At 47.1% G+C, this 19,147-nt stretch overlaps 6 protein-coding genes across 6 annotated transcripts; 1 reads left to right on the top strand and 5 right to left on the bottom strand.

The window, feature by feature from the left end:
* Positions 1–88: 88 nt before the first annotated feature.
* Positions 89–1,551, bottom strand: TRV_03407 (uncharacterized protein; the record flags this gene model as incomplete). Its single annotated transcript, XM_003022411.1, has 3 exons — positions 89–991; positions 1,046–1,330; positions 1,396–1,551. 3 exons carry the CDS (start codon positions 1,549–1,551, stop codon positions 89–91), a joined length of 1,344 nt encoding a protein of 447 aa, XP_003022457.1.
* A 1,047-nt stretch (positions 1,552–2,598) lies between these two features.
* On the bottom strand, positions 2,599–3,043 carry TRV_03408 (uncharacterized protein; the record flags this gene model as incomplete). Its single annotated transcript, XM_003022412.1, has 2 exons — positions 2,599–2,804; positions 2,875–3,043. The coding sequence occupies 2 exons, from the start codon at positions 3,041–3,043 to the stop codon at positions 2,599–2,601; spliced, it is 375 nt and encodes a 124-aa protein (XP_003022458.1).
* Positions 3,044–3,188: 145 nt separating this feature from the next.
* Positions 3,189–5,771, top strand: TRV_03409 (uncharacterized protein; the record flags this gene model as incomplete). The annotated part of the gene is made up of 4 exons (XM_003022413.1): positions 3,189–3,208; positions 3,363–4,033; positions 4,098–5,364; positions 5,432–5,771. 4 exons carry the CDS (start codon positions 3,189–3,191, stop codon positions 5,769–5,771), a joined length of 2,298 nt encoding a protein of 765 aa, XP_003022459.1.
* A 151-nt stretch (positions 5,772–5,922) lies between these two features.
* On the bottom strand, positions 5,923–8,151 carry TRV_03410 (ABC transporter, putative; the record flags this gene model as incomplete). Its single annotated transcript, XM_003022414.1, has 2 exons — positions 5,923–7,358; positions 7,410–8,151. 2 exons carry the CDS (start codon positions 8,149–8,151, stop codon positions 5,923–5,925), a joined length of 2,178 nt encoding a protein of 725 aa, XP_003022460.1.
* A 498-nt stretch (positions 8,152–8,649) lies between these two features.
* TRV_03411 (uncharacterized protein) lies at positions 8,650–15,662 on the bottom strand (the record flags this gene model as incomplete). Its single annotated transcript, XM_003022415.1, has 3 exons — positions 8,650–8,751; positions 8,869–14,783; positions 14,933–15,662. 3 exons carry the CDS (start codon positions 15,660–15,662, stop codon positions 8,650–8,652), a joined length of 6,747 nt encoding a protein of 2,248 aa, XP_003022461.1.
* Positions 15,663–17,321: 1,659 nt separating this feature from the next.
* Positions 17,322–17,877, bottom strand: TRV_03412 (integral membrane protein, putative; the record flags this gene model as incomplete). Its single annotated transcript, XM_003022416.1, has 2 exons — positions 17,322–17,773; positions 17,835–17,877. 2 exons carry the CDS (start codon positions 17,875–17,877, stop codon positions 17,322–17,324), a joined length of 495 nt encoding a protein of 164 aa, XP_003022462.1.
* Between the last annotated feature and the right edge of the window lie 1,270 nt (positions 17,878–19,147).

Consider the following 19,147-nt stretch of genomic DNA (forward strand, 5'->3'; position numbering starts at 1 on the left):
TAACGTCATAATTAAATATCAGGTATTAATATACTAGCGCTAGCTTGACACCTTGGCTTAGTTATCAATTAAAGGATCTATGATAACTTCATGCAATTAGCTGTCCTAGTGCAACAATACCAGCAAGGACGTAGGCGAAATGAGAATTGAACATATTCATTCCTGCACCAGACTCTTCCTTGGAGCCGTCTGAGGATTTGCCATTTCCGGTAGGAGTGCCAGATGTGTTCTCTCCAGGAACGTTAGCTTGGTCATTCTTGAGAACCTTGAGCTCCAGATTTTTGAGGAGCTTTCCCTCCTTGTTGAAAATTTTGCCTTCAGCCTTGGTCTTCTTGACTTCGACGATCTTACCCTTCGGAGGGTTCTTGATGCCATTCTTGATCATGTCCTGAACACCAGGTGGTCTCATTGGAAGGGTGAACATCTTGTGGAAGCCTTTGGTAGTGATTAAGCCGGGCTTGCAGCTTGGTGGCTTGATAGTGGTAGTGCTCAGGTCGAGGGACTGGAGTTTCTTAATGTCCAGTTTGCTGAACTGGCCAGCTAAGTTCTCGTAATCAACAAGGAGGGTGGTATTGTCTTTTCCACCAAGATAAACTAAGCCATACTCGTTGGCTTCCTGAGAGTACTCATAGATCAAGCCGCCACACATGGCCTTGGTCATTTCTGGACCGTATACAGCCTGAACTTCAGTGAATATACGTGGTTTCACCTCATTGCAGCCATACTCTGAGAAGAAAACGGGGACAGATGTCTTTGAGAAGAGTTCTACCAGTTTGTCATATCCACTCTCGGTGTAACTAGAGTCGCCGCACCAGGAGTAAGAGTTAATACCGAAGAAATCAGCATTGGAAGAAGGGGTTAGGGTAGAGTGGCAGGTAACGTAGTTCCAGGTGTCCTTTAGTATATCACGGACATCAGCAGCGGAGTAGCCGACAGGAATTGCGCGGCTAGCATGGGCAGCAATGTAGTCCTTGAGGTCACGCTGGATAGCCTGCAGCCATTGTCAGTCGGTACAGAAACTAACTTAATAGGGGTAGATACTCACTCGAATGTACGCAGGAACATTCTTTGCAGCATCTTCGTTGATGATCTCGTTACCGCCAAAGAAGCCGAGAAGGTTGGGATAATCCTTGAATGCCTCAACCATGGAGAAGAGACGAGTCAAGAATTGCTTGTTGTACGAAGAGGCTGGTTCAGCACGGTTCAAGTACTCTCCATACTCTGGAGTGCTGACATCAAGCAATAGGTAGATACCAGCTGCATTGAAAATGGAGACACATTCATCATGGTTCAAGGCAGGGTTAAGGTTGTAGATGCGGATGGTATTAACCTATTACTCGCAATCAGCGTGGCTAATTCCGTAGATATCATGATAACATATAACAGAGAACGTACACCAAGACGTTGGAGAAGAATGGCATCTCGCAGACAGTCATCGGCATTGGATAGGGGATCCTTGCCGCTGTCTGGCTTATATCCAGATGAGCCACCGGGTTGATAGCTGCGATAGAAATGCGCATCAGACAGATATACCCATGACTTTATTTCCATTATTGTAAACGCATTGTACGGGGCAAGACAACGTACTCAACGCCAATCATCTGGAAACGGGTGTTGGTCTTCGGGTTCACGAACTGCGAGCCCTTGACCTCGATGGGAGTCACGGCCGCAACGGCCGACAGAAGGCCGCAAAGCGACGCGAGAAAGGCGAACTGAGGTAAAAAATGCATCAGCCTCGACATCTATATCGCGTGAAATCAAGGAATAATGCTTGTATCGCTCACCTTCTTCATGATCGTAGATTGGTAGCAATTTTACCTCGTTCAACAAGATAAATAGAGCGAAATGTAAGGACCGGCAAGGGCTTAGGGCCGCTTCAAAGGAGTGAAGAGAGCGAGAGAACGAACGAGCGAGCAAGTCGCTCCAACAAAGAGATCGACTCTGAAAAGAATGACTGCGCGAAAGGAAAAGGAGGGTGGTTTTTGATCCGCCTGCGATGGTTGTTAAATGAGGATTCATTCCCTTGGGCCGGCTGGCGTTAATAAAGGTTCATTGATCCCGGGACGCAGCTTTCCCGCTATCTTGGCTGTTTCAAGTTGCCGCTGCCCGAACAGCGAATAGTAGTGATAATAGCACAGGGCGCTTCCCTTGGACCATGGGCCGTGGCCGCTGGTAGTCTCTATAGGAGCGCTGCGGGCCAAGGGGCTGTACGACGTATAAGCTTGACGACTATGACCAGAACCAGAGCCCAGGGCAGGAGAAAGGAGATAATACATTTAATAGCCTATCAGGCATGAGAAGATATCGTTAAAGTACAGTGTTAAACAGTCCCAACCCGACCAAACCACAAAAAGAAGCACAAGAAGAAAGGATTACCAGACATCCATGCGAGAGCTGGTTGCTGGTAGCCGAGGCCAGTGACTATCAATCCAAATCCGGCTGCTAATAGGATATACGGACAGGTGAGACCGGGGAGTGTGATAGAGGATAGATGGAGAGGATTTTGGAGAAGAAGTGCGGCTATGGAGATGGTCTTTTATCCGTCGTCGTCGTTTCTTTCTTTCTTTCTGTTTTTTTTTTCTCGTCCCTTGTACAGCTTTACTCGACGCTGTGGGCGCTCTCGGCGCCGCTGTCGCTGGTGAAAGCACCTAGCTTCAATGAGGGATCCATGGCGACCATCTCGGCTAATATTTCGAGGACGTCCTTTGGCACGGTTCTGTCGTAGATAGCAATGAGGTCCTTGGGCTGAGGATAGACCTTGAGCGCTTTGTAGAAGGCCACGGCGGCTTCAACATGCGAGGAGCCTAGAATCTCGAGATTAGGATCGAACTTCGAGAGAGGGGGTTAGAAGGGGTTAATGTCTGTCTGACGTACTGTCTGCGCATAGTCCCTCTCCCTTTGCAACCTGGCTCATAAAGAAGCCTTCTCTCTCCTCAAGGTCAGCTGGGAAACCCTCGTCCTTTGCATCGGCAACTGCCTGTCTGATCTTCGCCATCTGCTGAGCTCCTTGAGCTTCATTCTCCTGCCGCACCGCTCTTGCCATCCGACGATTATCTCGTTTCAAAGCACGGCGGAATTCGGGGTCAGACTGTCTTCGGTAGTCAAAATAGATGGCATAGGCTAGAACCAGAAAATTTCAAAAGGTCAGCTCATATCCTCCTGTAGCTAGAATCCACATGAAACACAGCATGAATAGCACAATTGAGAGGTTTACCAAGCAATCCTGTAATAACGGTGCCAGCCGAGACGGCCGCTATTGTTGATGTCCTCATTGTCGATGGCTGTATATTATGAGTCTGTAGAGATGGCGAAGTGACGAAGGCACAGTAGCACTTCTCTATCAGTGATAGGAAATAATGAAGCGAGATATTAATCCAACCGCAAAAAGCAGACAGACAAGAAGAAAAGAAAATTATCGGGACTGCAGGTTTGTTGTTTGTTGCTCGACTTGAAGGCTCTTTTGGAAAAGTTGAAGTTATCGAAGCTCTTTTTTTTTCCGATGTTTTATCATTTTGTTCCTTTTTTTACCTTTTCGGCCTTCCCCTTTTGGGTTTCACGCAACGTCAATTTCGACGACTACAACAACTCCAACCACATAACAGCAACAACTACGGTATCAACTACGACATCCGCCAGCAGCAGATTTATGCTATTGAAATAAAGGACAGAGGCGCCATGGATGTGAAGGGCCTCACCCTTCGAAGCAAGGCTTCCCGCCGTCGCCCCAAGATCAGTGCTCCGCAGCCTATCACGAATCACAACAACTCCGCCGCGCCAGCAGCAGGACGAGCTCCAGAAGCCAGACACCACCCGCAGCCCAGTGATGCTACTTCGGACCTTGTTAAACGAAGATACTCTGCGAAATTCAATACTCTCCCGGGCATCGACTCGGAAGCTCCTCCAGTCCCCAGCCTTCCAAGCGCTCCCATAGACCACTTTGCCTCAGACAGGGAGCCCACGTCCGCGGGGGGAGCACAGCCGATTCGAGTGGATGCGAATGCCTTGAGAAACCCGAATTTACCAATTGAAAGCTGTATGTTGCATGTTGATTTCTCATTTGTGTAGTGACTTGCGCTAATACTCTACCGTTCGCATAGATGTGACCGGGCTGTTAGAACATGCCTCGGAACAGGACATACGAGACTATCAGAGTGACTTGCGGAAACTAAAGAGCAAAACCTCCTCTGACCTACAGCAGAGCGTGTACCAGAACCGCACCCAGTTCATTAAAATCAGTAAGGAAGCTGAAAAGTTAAGGGAGGAGATGAGCACCCTTCGCGGCCTCATGTCCGAGCTTACTACCACTCTAGGCCAAGCCAACGCAACGAACGGAGCAAATGGTTCACAACCGGACTTTGATGATGCGCCAGCTAGGAGACACGCCCATAGGAGTTCTATTGCCAACCTGGAGAGCATGTGGAATATTCAGCTGCAGCAGTTATGGAAGAACGTTGAACGTTCTCAAAAGTATCTTCCAGCAATCCCGGGGCGACACATCGTCATGGAATCGAGCCAATGGGTTGAACTTGATTCTGCTACGTGGAAACCAAGACGTCCAGTTCATATTGTTCTTCTCAATGATCATCTGCTCATCGCTGCAAAGAAAAGAAAGCGAGTGGATCCAAACACTGCTAACGGGAAGTCAGTTTCTGTTCCAACAAAACTGGTAGCGGAAGAGTGCTGGCCACTACAGGATATCGACATGATTGACCTTGGATCTGGCTTAAATTCTGGCGAAGACATGGATGAACGTGGCGTGCCAAATGCAGTCAACATTCGATATGGCCAAAGCTCCTTTACCTATCGTCATGACCAGCGGAATAACAAGGCTAAGAATGAGCTGGTCATGACTTTCCGAAAGACGCTGGAGGAGCTCCGTAAAAGCCTAAAATCAGAGGCAGAGGTTGCTGCCAAATCCCGGGAGGCACTGATGAACAACAGTCAGCCTGCATCTCACCGGCATTCTGAATTTCTAGATACCATGGACCCTCGTGATAAACTAGAAGTTTTAATTGATGTCGACGGAAAGCAACAGAACATGAGATGGGTGGAAGGTCAACTTGATGAACTTGATATTGACATCGCAATCCAAGTGTTTGAAACTGCTGTTTCGCGTGTTGAGAAACTTCGAAAACTGGCAAAAGGACTGAAAGGGAATCAAACCGCTCAGGAGGCCATTAACTCCGGAGTAGATGCTAGGGCTAACAAACTTGCCGAAATTCTTCTTCGAGCCCTAGTCGATACTAATTCTTTCATGAATGCTACAAAGACGAATGTTGCCTGGTTGACTCGGCTGGGTTATGATGATCGAGCTCGGGAAGCTTACCTCAATGCTAGGAGCCAAATAATAACCAAACGTGCTAGGTATGCTCCGTGTAATCATTCTTGTAATCGTTTACTTTACTCCCTCTTCGCACTAACATTCGTCCAGACACTGTGTTTTTGAAGGTGACTTGCTGTTATATATATTCCAAATTTCGTTTGTCTACTTCACCATGATTCGGAACACGATCGCCATCTATCAACAATGTTTCCCATCACCCATGTCCAGTGCAAGTATTAAATGGGGCAAGGATCATTTGGACGACTTTAATGCTACTCTAAGCCGTCAGCTTAGCAGTGTTGAGCCCAGCAACCCCGTGTGGGAGAAATGCATGGAGATAGTATACCAACATGCTAGCTCACTTTCAGAAGTCGGGGTGGATTTTAAAGATATGATCCGTGTTGAAGGACTGGTTGTCAAATCCCCGAATAGCACCCCAACAGAGTGAACTTGGTTTATAGCATCCGTGTGGAGAATTTATCCATTGCATATTATCTCGATTTAATAATACCCATGTAACGCTTGATGAATCAACCTGATACACATGCCTATGATTTCAGTTTTATTCTATACACCATCTCTTATTATTTTTGCCAGATTTATGCCCAAATTTCATCCCACGCATCCCCAGGAATCGTTTGGTTATCCTTCAAAGTACCGATTCTAAAGCTGTTTGATGAAGTTCCAGTGCTGGCACGTCCTACTAACCCTCTATCATTCTCTGACCCTGTAGGCAGCCTCATCCAGTGCGAGACAACATCTGGAACTTCTTCCTTGACATGGCTGATGACAATTAAAGCTTGAGATGCAGACAGTCCTCGATGTCTGGCCTCATTCATCGCGTGGCTTTGCAGGCGAGGAAGATGCCACATATTGAAGTCAGGTACTCGACGAGAACCGGTACTTTCTTCTAATGTTTCTCCAGCTTCGAGGAAGTGTAGGCACTTGTCTCTCAAGGATCTAGGCATTCCAGAAAAGGCTTCGTCGAGAACAATCAGCTCGGGCTTATTGACGACAGCACGTAGAAATAGGACTAAACGCTGCTGGGCCACATCCAAGGACGAGAAGAGGGTGTTGTCAGCCCAAGAAACCGAAGGATCATGAGCCTCATGGTTAGCTCCAAGCAGAAACTCTGCGTTCAAGTCTGCTTCGAAAAATTTTAGTGCGGAAATAACGTCAAGGCGTCTCTTCTGATCAAGTTTCGGTTTTGACAGGAATGTATCTGCCCAGGCGGACTCTACCGATGCCCTTATAGACAAGCTTCGAGGGAAAAATGCGTGTACCTCAGGCGAAGAGTGTCCAATGCGTGACTGGAGGTCAAACAGTGATATGCCAGGCTTACCAGCTTCCGGTAACCTTGATCGGCCAAACAGACGGAGCGGAAGGGAGTATGCTTGCGGGTGATCTGATGTTATAAGGGATAACAGCGTTGTCTTCCCCGACCCATTCAGTCCAAAGACACCCCATCTTTGGCCACGGCGAACCTCCCAGTATAGGCCCTCCTTTTTCTTTCCTTCAATTGTTTGGTCCCAGCCTCCGAGGACAGTCTTTTCACCGTATAATACCCTGACACCTTCCATTTCGACAATTGGTTCTCCATAGTTCTTGGTGCGTTTTAGCCCGAAGTCGGGAGGCTTTGACATTATCTCGAGATCATGAAGCAGAGCTGTTTCAGATTCAAACCGGTGTTCTTTGAATAACATCTCTGCCTGATCATATTTCAAACGGTCTTGGGCGGAGAATGCAGTATACTGCTTTTCTTCATCCTTATTTCTTGGAAGGAGTTGCTCTCTGCCTGACATTGGATTCAACTTCCGATGCGCAACAGCCTTCCATATCTCCAGATGATTAAGCACGTCACATTTTTCTCCTTGGAGGGCTACAGTATGGTCCTTATTTAATATAACCACATGGGTAATCCAATCAGGTAGCGTATCCTGTGGTCTAAGAGACAAAATAACTTGCGGCGAACCTCGTAAAGAGATGTTGAACAATAGTGGGGAGAGCGCCTTGACTGTCGGAGGATCCAAACCCACTGTATATCCAATTAGTCTTAAAGTATACTATTAGATATGGGAATACATACTGAACGGATCATCAAGTAATAACACCTCGGGCTTGTCTAACAACGCTTTTGCGATCCGTGCCCGTCGTGTCTGGCCATTGCTCAGGTTTGACAATGGCATATCCAGTAACTTTTGCAACCCTAGGTCGGCAACTACTTGGTGCAATAACTTGCCATGTGTATAAGGTATGTCTTCAGTGCCCTCCAGAGGGTTAAGAGACGTCTGCCCTCTCAGGAACTGCAGAACGGTGAAGTCTGTCTCCTCTTTTCTGCTTTCGTATCTTGCACTGAGATAAGAACCCCGGACGCCTCCAGCGTCCTTCTTTGCGTCTCCATTGAGCCCGATATAACGGATTGCACGACCTGGGAATCGAAGGCGTGGATCCTTCAAGGTGATCTCCTCTGTTGCGAGAAGGGGGTATGACCTGGCTGCAGGTGGTATGCATATATGCCGACCACACAGTATTTCTAGGAAAACAGATCTATCAGAAGATCCAATCACGGCCCAAAAGGGGTGTTTCTGGGAGTTCCTGGCTCTGTCAGATCGGCTGGCTTCATTATCGACAGGCAATAGTTCAAAACTTAGGTTGGGATAGAGAGGAGGATTCTCCTTCTGGCTGTCCCCAGGTATTGGATAATGTCTGAAGAAGGTTGCATCTTTTATCTTGATGATTGGCTGGCTTGTCTGCGTCGAGAATCTGCGGGCTGACGCTGCAGGGTAGCCGGGTATCGGCCATTGGCGGCAGAGCAAGGGCTTGAGCATGCCGTAGATTTGAGGTGCACTGCGGGATAGGGATACGGCTAAATATCGATGGATTAATGGTGTGCTTGGGTGTGATTTTGACTTATTCCATTGACAAAATAGTGCTGGAAATTGCGGGTGAAAATTGAGGGATCCAGAGTTGATGTGGCTAACTAGTTAACTAGCTGGCTGGCTGTTACGAAGAGAGAACGGAATAAGATAAGCACATGAGTCATTGCTTTACCCGGACCAATATAACTTCTGAATAACTGAATAACTGAATAGTCAAGTGGAAAATTCGCTATGCCAGCACTTAAACCAGTTAACCAGTTAACTAGGCCATCCATCCATCCACCAAGAAAAAGAAATAATAAACAAAAAACAAACGCCCCAAACCAGAAACAAAAACGCATAGCACACATAACATATACCGAAATAGAACGCTGGGTATACATACATACACGAGTCATACAGGGAGTACTTCATAATAAACTTGTATCTACGTGATATTTTGTCTAGTTAAACCGACATGAAATCAAACAAAACTTTTGTGACGCATATATGACAAAGAAACTGGTAAAGAGTGCCAAAGACACCCGTCTGTAACGAGGCAAAGTAAAACTAAGGGGCCATGACCAAAGCCAACAACGCCATTCGGCAGTAAAGACCATATCTCATCTAGAGAATAGAACATTAGCAAGAGTACATAAAGGACACGGGAAGGAATAATGGACTTACCTGTCTAAAGTAAGCAGCGCGCTGGTCAAAGTCCACTTGCTCATCAATTTCAGCGTTTCTTGGGAGCGGATGCATGACCACCATCTGGCTCTTCGCCTGGTTCATGATAGAATTGTCAATGACGAAGCTGTTCTTCAGCCTCTCATATTCCTCTTGGTCCGCAAATCGTTCTTTTTGGACTCGGGTACAGTATAAGACGTCGGAGCGGGCCACAACTTCAGGGGTCAACTCGTTGGTTTCAACAATGAGCTGACCAGACCCGATAACTTGCTGGCGGATGTCTTCCGGCAAAGACAGAGCCTTAGGAGAAACAAGTTGAATGCGGACTTGATAGAACTGAAGCAATTTAATGAGGGAGTGGACTGTTCTTCCATGTTTCAGGTCACCTGTGAACGTAACAGTGATTCCACTCACGGTACCTAATTCTTCACGAATGGTAAAGAGATCGAGGAACGCCTGGGTAGGGTGCTCCTGGCTTCCATTTCCTCCATTGATTATTGGAACAGGGGAGAATTTGGCTGCCGTAGACGCGCTGCTCTCCTCAGGATGGCGTAGAACAACTGCATCGGAATAGCAAGCAAGAGTGCGAATAGTATCCTGCAGGGTTTCTCCCTTTTGAGCAGATGAATGTTGGGTGGCGATAGCCACAGTCCGACCACCCAGTCGTTGCATTGCTGTGTCAAACGAGGCAGAAGTACGGGTAGAAGGTTCGTAGAACAGAGTACATAGAACACGACCCTTGAGAATATCGAGAACTCCTTGACGCTGGACCCCGAGTCGCATTTCCTGCGCTACTGTAAACAATAAATGAAGGTCTGACCTGTTGAACTGATTGACAGACAGTATATGCTTATGCCTAAACGTGGAGCGAGAAAGTAGCTCCTGGAGCGAGGGGGTTCCTCCAGTGGATGGAGTAGCGTATAGTGGTGGTCCAAGCTCATCAGCTGTAGCAAGGGAATCAGCTTTTTTCAGTGGTGATGGGCGCGCTTGTGGAGTAGTCGTGAATGATAAGCGCCTGCCAATCGAGCCCATTGCCATTGGAGACCGAGGGGCCATCTCTTTCATGGAAGGTGACTGGGGTGGTGCTGGTGTGTGGGACGACATGTCCATGCCCTTAGGTGCGTCAGAAAGTAGTTCATTGTCAAGGCACGCCGTCTTTCCCTGGAAATTGACACGCTGGATGGAGCCACGTAGTGTTTTACCAGTAAATGGTGACCAAGCACCCTGGCTCTTGAAAACATAGGGGCGATCAACTTCAACTTCCACGAAAGTATCCTGCTGGTCATGGAGCTCGAAAATCCTCTTCGGATTCTCATACAGCCTTTTGGTAATGTCGTCGATGGTCAGTCGCCCTTCAGATACTGCGGTCAAGAGGATTGGGAGTGCATCTGCCAACCCAACCGTGGGAGATGCCTCTTTTCCAGCGGTCTCGTATGGGAGACTTCCAACACTGAACACGTCAATCGTCCCGAGATGTTCCCAGAGCGATTCTTGGGCTTTCTTGGTTGGCAGGTGACAGCTCTCTGGGAAGGTCTCCTGTGACAAAAACAACGAGTATATAGAAACATCGCAGGTCACTCTTAGCCCCTTTTCTTTGCTAAGCGCGATGAGTTTGATGTCTTCTTGAGATGTAACACTCATGACATGTACGTTGCGGTTATGAAGGCTAGCCAGAAGAAGTATTGAGGCAAGGTCTGTACCCTTTGCATCAGTTATGATAGGCTTGTTGGATGGCCAAGATGCAAAATGAGTCGTGACTGTAGCAACCTTGTTGATATTACCGGCCAAGTGATTGAATGGGATGAACAATGAGCCAACCTCACTGGATATAAGGTCAACCTGGTCGGCATTCGTGGCAGTCGCGGTAACTGAGAAGTTAAAATCACAGTAAGAACCCTTTTGTGAATTGAGCTGTGCCAATTTTAGGGCTTGTGCATCCGTGACAAAGCTGTTGATACCTACAGGCAAGACTCGGATCATGGAGAAACCAGCAGCGATGGATGCCTTAGTAACTTCCTGGAAGTCAGCTGAATCCTTCTCAGCAATACCTGGAACAAATGCAGCAACGTTGATGAGTCCAGGCAACGATACAGTCCGGTGGCTGGTTTGGAAATCAATTGGCGCCACACTCAAATCATAGCGTCGAGACATGGCTTCGATTAAAATTTTGGCGTTCTTGACATTTGTCACAAGGGGAGTTTGGTAGTCAACAGCCATTCGTCGGGTGCGGTAACCTTTGCTCATATAATTTGCTGGTCGTCTGAATTTGTTGCTGGAAGGAAGGTTGATGTAAAGGTCGATGAGGTTGTTCGCTAGATGCTGTGTAAGAGAGTATTCAGACTTCAAGTCTTCGCCATCTCCTGCCAAAAGTTCCAAGTATTTCACTGGAATGCCATGTTCCCGCAAGAAGTCAGCTGTACCAGCAGTGGCAAAAAGGTTGAAGCCCATCTTGTGAAGCTTGGTGATAGATGGAAGCATCTCCATCTTATCCTTGAAGGAGCCCATCGAGACAAGGATGTTCTTCTCAGGCAACTTAAATCCCGTCGATATGAGCGCTTTCAGATATGCCTCGTATCGATCGCGACCGAAACAGGCAACCTCACCTGTAGAAGCCATCTCTACGCCAAGTACAGGGTCTGCACCAGAGAGTCGAGAGAATGAAAATTGTGGCACCTTAATGCCAACATAACGTTGGGGTATATTTACTGGTGGGTATGCCTCAAATGGTTTTCCGATCATAGCCTTAGTCGCCATCTCAATCAAATCAACGCCCATGACCTTTGAGACAAATGGGAAAGATCGCGAAGCCCGGACGTTGCATTCAATGACTTTGATTTCATTGTCCTTGGCAATAAACTGAATATTGAAAGGTCCAGTAACATTCAGAGCATTTCCAATTTTGCTGGTTGCTTCTTCGATTCTTCTGACCGTCTCCGGGTCCAAGTCCTGAGGCGGGACAATAAAAGTAGCATCACCAGAATGGACACCAGCATTTTCAACATGCTCAGAGATAAAATGACCACACATAACACCATTCTTAGCCACAGCATCCATTTCGATTTCCTTAGCATTTTCGATATATTTTGTGATAACAACGGGGTGTTCTCGCGACACCTCGGCCGCTTGGTCAAGATAGTTCGCCAAATCGTCTTGGGAGTAGACAGTGTTCATAGCTGCTCCTGAGAGGACATATGAAGGGCGGACAAGAACAGGGTAGCCAACCTTGTCACAGAATGCAGTAGCTTCTTCAATGCTAGTAAGTTCTTTCCATGCCGGTTGATCGACTCCAATTCTGTCAAGCATACGAGAGAATTTGTAACGGTTCTCAGCTGTATCAATCATCTCAGGAGACGTTCCAAGGATTTTAACATTGAGGCGATGGAGTGGCAGGGCAATGTTGTTTGGCGTCTGTCCGCCCATAGAAATTGCCACTCCACTAGATGACTCCAGCTGGTAGATATCAAGAACTGTCTCCAAGGTGATATTTTCAAAATAGAGACGATCTGCCTCGTCGTAATCAGTACTGACTGTCTCTGGGTTATAATTAACCATGACAGTTTTGTGCCCTTGTGCTCGAAGTGTGCGAATTGTTCTAACAGAGCACCAGTCAAATTCAACGGAAGATCCAATTCTATAAACGCCTGAGCCAAGAACCATGATACCTTGGTCGTCAAACGCCACATCATTTTCGGATCCGTTGTAGGTTAGGTATAGGTAGTTTGTAAAAGCAGGGAATTCAGCTGCCACCGTATCGATTTGTTTAACGAAGGGAATTATACCTGCCTCAACACGCATACGCCGAACAGCAAGCTCATTGGAGCTTAGGAACCTCGCAAGCTGGCGGTCAGAGAATCCGAGTTGCTTGGCTTGCCTGATGAGGGGAATAGGGACAGTAGTAGCGTTATAGCTACTCATTTGCTTGCCAAATAGGCTCAGTCCTTCGAGTTTTCGCAAGAACCATTTATCGATTTTGGTCAATTCCCATATTTCATCAACAGTGTAGCCGGAGTGCATAGCATTGGCAATAGCAAAAAGTCGCTGGTCGGATGGGGTTTGGAGCTCGTTCTTGATACTCATCAAAGCACTTGTTTCGTTAAACCCAAGATTGTGGAAATCGATAGCTCGGATGGCTTTTTGGATGGCTTCCTCGAACGTCCTTCCAATACTCATGACTTCTCCTACACTCTTCATCGATGAGCCAAGTTGAGTTGATACACGGGTGAATTTCTTCAAGTCCCATCGAGGAATCTTAACGACGACATAGTCTAGGGAAGGCTCGAAACAGGCACAAGTAACCTTGGTCACAGAGTTAGATATCTCGTTTAGTGGAATTCCGAGACCAAGTTTTGCAGCTATAAATGCAAGGGGGTATCCAGTAGCCTTTGAAGCCAATGCTGAGGATCGCGATAAACGAGCATTAACTTCAATAATGCAATATTCTCTCGAGAAAGGGTTGAGAGCGTATTGAATATTACATTCGCCGACAACTCCAAGATGGCGGATAACGTTGACAGCTGTGGTGCGAAGCATATTGTAATCTTCATCAGATAGTGTCTGGGATGGTGCAACGACGATAGAGTCACCGGTATGGATTCCTAAAGGATCAAAGTTTTCCATGTTACAGACGGTGATGCAGTTGTCGCGGGCGTCTCGAACTACCTCGTACTCAATTTCCTTCCAGCCCTTCATACTCCTCTCAATAAGAACCTGAGGACTTGCAGCAAATGCTTTGGTACAAAGGTCTCGAAGTTGATCGTCATTTTCAGCAAAACCACTTCCCAATCCGCCTAGAGCATAGGCAGCTCTGACAATTACTGGGAATCCAATACCCCTCACGGCTTCCATTGCTTCTTCCAAATTGGAAGCTGACGCAGATTTGGCACACTTTTCGCCAATGACCTCCATGCTACGAGCAAAGAGTTCACGGTCCTCGGTTGTAATAATAGTGTCGATTGGTGTACCAAGCACCTTCACACCCAGCTCTTCAAATTCATCTTTGAGCTGAATGCCGACTTGAAGGGCTGTTTGACCACCAAATGTGACATAGATAGCATCAGGTCGCTCGCGTTTTATCACCTTACGAACGAATTCAGCATTAACAGGAAGGAAATACACCTTATCTGCCAGTCCCTTCGAAGTCTGAATGGTAGCGATATTAGGATTGATAAGAACGGTGTATATTCCCTCTTCATTTAACGCTTTGATAGCTTGGCTACCAGAGTAATCAAACTCTCCAGCCTGGCCAATACTAAGGCCACCACTGCCGAGGATCAAGACCTTCTTGACGTGGACTCGGGGATGTGCAGCAGTATTCTCTTTGATAGTTCCACCTGGGAAATTGACAGGTTTAGATAAAGCATCTTTGGACTCAAGACACTCCTTTACAGTGTTGATGAAAACATCAAATAGGAACTCTGTATCCCGTGGTCCGGGTGTACTCTCTGGATGGAACTGCACACTGAATAGTGGACGGCTAGCATGTCTGATTCCTTCGTTGCTAGCATCGTTAGCGTTGACAAACAGCTCCTCCCAGCCTTCCGGAAGAGTTTTGGAATCAACAGCATAACCATGATTCTGGGATGTAATATAACAGCGACCAGAGAGCATGCTTGTGCATGGAATGTTGTGTCCACGGTTTCCAAATTTCATCTTGAGAGTACTAGCACCTGCTGCTCTTGCTAGAAGTTGGTGTCCAAGGCAGATGCCGAAAATTGGTGTCTTGTTCTCCTTGAGAGCGATCTTCAAGTGGGAAACCGTGGAAGCTAGGGTGGCAGGATCGCCAGGGCCGTTTGAGAGGAAAAGTCCATCATATTCTTTGCCTGCAAGGTTTGGGAAATCGTAGTTCCATGGTACGACGAGAACCTCGACACCACGAGAGAGCAGGCACCTCAGTTGGTTGTATTTCAAACCGACATCTACACAGAGAACGCGGACAGGACGTCCTGACGGGTGTAGAAGGGGCTTTCCAGGTGGAGTATAAAGCTTGGGTTCCTTGATCGACACTGCATATGGTCGAATTAGCCTCAATGTATCAGTGTAACCCACGAGAGGAAAATCTTCTCACCATCATCAACTAGATTTCTTTTATTTGGGTCTTCCCAGTCAAGCACCTCATAGTTTTCTCTCCAATTTTCTGGCTGCTGCTCAACAGCGCTATCATGGGAAACAGAAGTTTCCTTTCGGAGAAGCATGCGTCCCAGCATGCTACCCTTTTCCCTGATGCGTTTAGTCAAAGCTCGGGTATCAACACCATAAATGGCGGGCACATTTTGCTCTTTCAACCATTCACCGAGAGAGCTTTCGGCTAGGAAGTGAGAGAAAGCTTCACCACAGTAGCTAGCTACCACCAAGCCGGCAACATGAATCTGGTTCGACTCAAAGTGCTTTGGCAGGCCCTTTAACAGCTCATCCATCTTGTCACGCGACGGCACACCATAATTCCCAACGAGAGGAAACGTTATGACCAGGATCTGACCACGATACGAGGGATCTGTCAAGGATTCAGGATACCCCACCATGCCAGTTTGGAAAACCAACTCTCCGGCAATGCTCCTCTCAGCTCCAAAGTTGAATCCTCTGTAGACAGTGCCATCCTCGAGCTCAAGACCGACAGGTCTTCCTTTCTTCGAGCCCAATTGCATTGAAGCTGGAGAAAATATGGCTCCACTTGTGGTGGTCCGGAGACCATGGAGTTCGTTGTTGTATGCGACAACACCACCGGTTGAAGGGCTTGAAGGGAACGGTGGTTCTCGCGAAGGGCCCTTGAGCTCGGGAGAAGAGGGAATGGCAGGCATGTTGCCGCCTCGTAGAGACTTGTTGTTCTCTGGGGAAATAAAGATAGCTGCGGTTGTGTTTCACTCCGGCATGGAAATTTCCGAAAATGATATCGACTAGTGGGGCCAAATCAGAGGAAGATAAGGAGGAAGGAGAGCTCTTGCCTGCTCAGCCAGCGCAATTCAGGATCAAGCAGAAAAAGATGAAGCTATTTTCTGTGTGAATTGATCGTTGCCCGAGCAGAGCGAGATGTTGGGGGAAAAGGGAAGGAAAAGAAAAAAATTTTTGCAGCAGGGAAAATATCCCGGTCCCATGGTTGGCGACGCGCGGGATTAACGGAGGCTCGCCCTTATTAGTAAGCCGCGTATCGGGTTAGACCCGTTAAACTGTGCAAGGCGGAAAGCAAACTGAACACGTGATGCAAACTCTGGAGCTCTGGCCATCTGAGCTCCTCGAGCGCTGATTGGTGGGGAGAAGCCTCTTTTGACCTCATCGACTCAATGTTGTCAATGTTGGCCCCTAAGGACAAACAGCGTAGCACAGGCAGAAGAGGGAAAAGGATTGGACATGTCAAAGTGGCGGAACGGATGAGACAGAACAGGCCACAGTACGACCTGTGGAGAAGGACGCAGTTGGTGGCAGGGTGTGTTTGCTGTCCCGAGCTTGGACGCTAATTAGTCTATGCAGCTTAAGCGAGACAAGCGCGATTTCCTTGCCAAGCATCTGGGAGCAGACATGTAGCTTGTGGTCACCAAACCCTTTGTGATACCAGTTTGCTTCAGGGCTAACACTATAAACAAAACATATTTTATCAGCACTGAGCCTGTCGATAGGTAGTCAGTTACCTCCATCAAGAGCAGCCTGTTTGCTAGCTAGATAAAATGCCATGGGCTAGTGTCTATGGTAGGTAGTCTAGAGTACTTGATAAATTAATGAAGTCTGTTATTTATGATGGTACCCATTCAGGGAAGCCGTAAAAACCAGAGTGTTATATCTTAAATTGCTATGTTATGGACCAGGTTTTACGCTTGAGCCTCCCGGCAGAGACCAAATAGGAAAAAGGGCACGTGAACATCGAAAAATTATGAATTAGTTAATTAGTTACTCTAAAAACTGAATATTAATTTGTAGCATAATAAATCGATCAGCCAATAATTCACAGGCTAGAATTTTCCCCAATAATAAGGAGGACATGGCTTGCCTTACTCCCAACGGGTACTGTTTGTACTCGGGAAAGCAAATGTTTCTCGGTCCCAGATAGAACAAGGAGTCGGTAACTCAACGACTTGGTTCCTTCTCAGAGTTGCGTGATGGTTTGCAACTACTCAGTCCTTAGTAAACTTTGCATAAGACTGTAGCTCAGGACATTCGTGGTGGGAAAGTGAGATATCGGTTCGTGTGTAAGGCGGTCGGTCCCGATATTGCATCTATCGTTGTAATATGCCAGGGGGGTATTTCGCTGAGTTGGTTGCATAAGCACCTGGCGGCAGAGGATCATGGCATAGAAGCCAGCCATTCTTTCGAGACAGCGTAACTGATTATAATGCTCCACTGGTGCAGAAGCTGATCGCCATATAATAGCATTTCTAAGTAGGAATGTGTGTATGTTCCTCAAGCTCTTCGAAAAGTGGTTCCAGGCTAAGATGTGGTAATTCACCGTTAAAACGGGTCCCACTTGCTCATTTCACTCTGTTTCCTTCCCATTCGGGGCTCTGCACTCGGTGCTCAGGGATCGGGGCCAATTCGTAGCTGACTTCAAACTCTGTTCGGCGGATAATTTCCTCTCTTGAGTCAGTGTCCGTCCAAGTTTTCTTGTTTGGTGCCCTGCTGGAAACAGCAACAGATGCAGAATAACCGGATTGGCAATGGTAAGCGGTAGAACGCGAGCGGGTGGCAAAGAGTGACTTGTAGGACGCAAAACATGACACCATCACTGCGACAGTCGCCTCCATAGCACTCCAGAATAACAGCCAAGATGGCGGAGGGTGTTTAGATTTTCCATCAGTCTCAAGATTACGAAGAATCGCCATCACGACAACAGCGAGACCAAGCATAAATAGTCCAACAAGGCCAAGTTTTTGTGACCTAGGGAGGGAAGATTTGAGTACAAATGCAACAGGCACCGACATGACTATTTGTTTCATTAGTACTTCGGAGTGTGTTCAACATATTTCCTTGTTGAATTTACTTACTGAGGATATCTGTGATGACATCGCATATGGTAGTCACGTACATGCTAACGGCTTCCAGCTTCAATGTACTTGGAGATAGGCAGCCGACTAGACGGTCTCACGTCAGTCCTGCGTATGATTGAGGAGGAGGAGCTCTTACTTACGAGCAGTTACGGATGGACAAGCCACCGGAGGTAGTATGACCGAAGCTAAAAACCCCAGGACGGTAACCACGGTAATAGCAAACCACACTCTCCTGAAAGTGGGAAGACTGCGAAAAAGCCTCCACAGAAGAGCAAGAAGACTGGCCTTGACCGAGTAGATGCAACATCTGAATAAAAAATTGCTGGCAAATACTAGTTTCGCCAAACGATCGAACTTTTCCAAGAGACCTGGCATGAGTAGTGCCTTGTTATTTTCGAAAAGATGGAGCAGTAGATAGACTGTCGGAACGGCTAGGGTTGCCAAAACATTATGACCTATAAGGAATAGGTATGCAAGTCCTGCGAGAATGTCGTCCCAAAATAACCGTCGATGGAGACGCAACCTAATCGCAAGGCGACTAATAAGTAACACGGTCGCAAGGCCAGAGCCTACCCATAAGGACACCTATTTTTGAAATTGTTCAGTAAGACACTGTTCCTTAGTGGGCAACTTCCACTGTCACTACATACCAGCAGTTCCGTACGGCCAATTTTCCGTGCAAGAACCAGTTTATCTTCGGCCCCCATATTAGGGTAGTTCTCCCGTGGTGCGTATGGCAGCGCGGCAATTTAATGACCTGGTCTCAATAGACTTCACCAGGCAAAGGGTATATAATGCCGAAAGACGCGACGAGATATAAATAATATTGAATAACTGTTGTGAATCAAAGTTCTGGGGAACCCAGTAGATTTAATATAGCAAAATAATGGACAAGGTGTGCTATGGCATAACCTATATTCTTTGATCACCCTCCTCGAGTGCCTGTGTGGGTACTTCGTATAGGACTCCCACATAAAACAGTTAATCAAGGCCTAGAAAATTCGCTGGAATACTTAGTTTCTCAAGGTGGTGAGATTCACCGGGACAAGGTATCTTGGTGTTGAGTTAGAGCTTGGTACGGGGTAATACCCACTGGTGGCGCACGCCAGGGGTGGATTCTGATCAGAGATCAAAACAGAGTTTGTCCGTCAGTCACAGAACGAATCCTCTCGTGTCGCATATTCTTAGTACAGTCGCCTTTCGGTGACACCGACAGCATGAGCGAGACCGTCGAGTTAGACTCGAGTCATCGCTTGATTGAGAGTAATAGTCCATCGTTTGAAAATTTAGGGGAGGCATGGAACGTACTC

Source organism: Trichophyton verrucosum (assembly GCF_000151505.1).
Source record: "Trichophyton verrucosum HKI 0517 chromosome Unknown contig00287_1.f1.exp, whole genome shotgun sequence".
Lineage (NCBI taxonomy): Eukaryota > Fungi > Ascomycota > Eurotiomycetes > Onygenales > Arthrodermataceae > Trichophyton > Trichophyton verrucosum.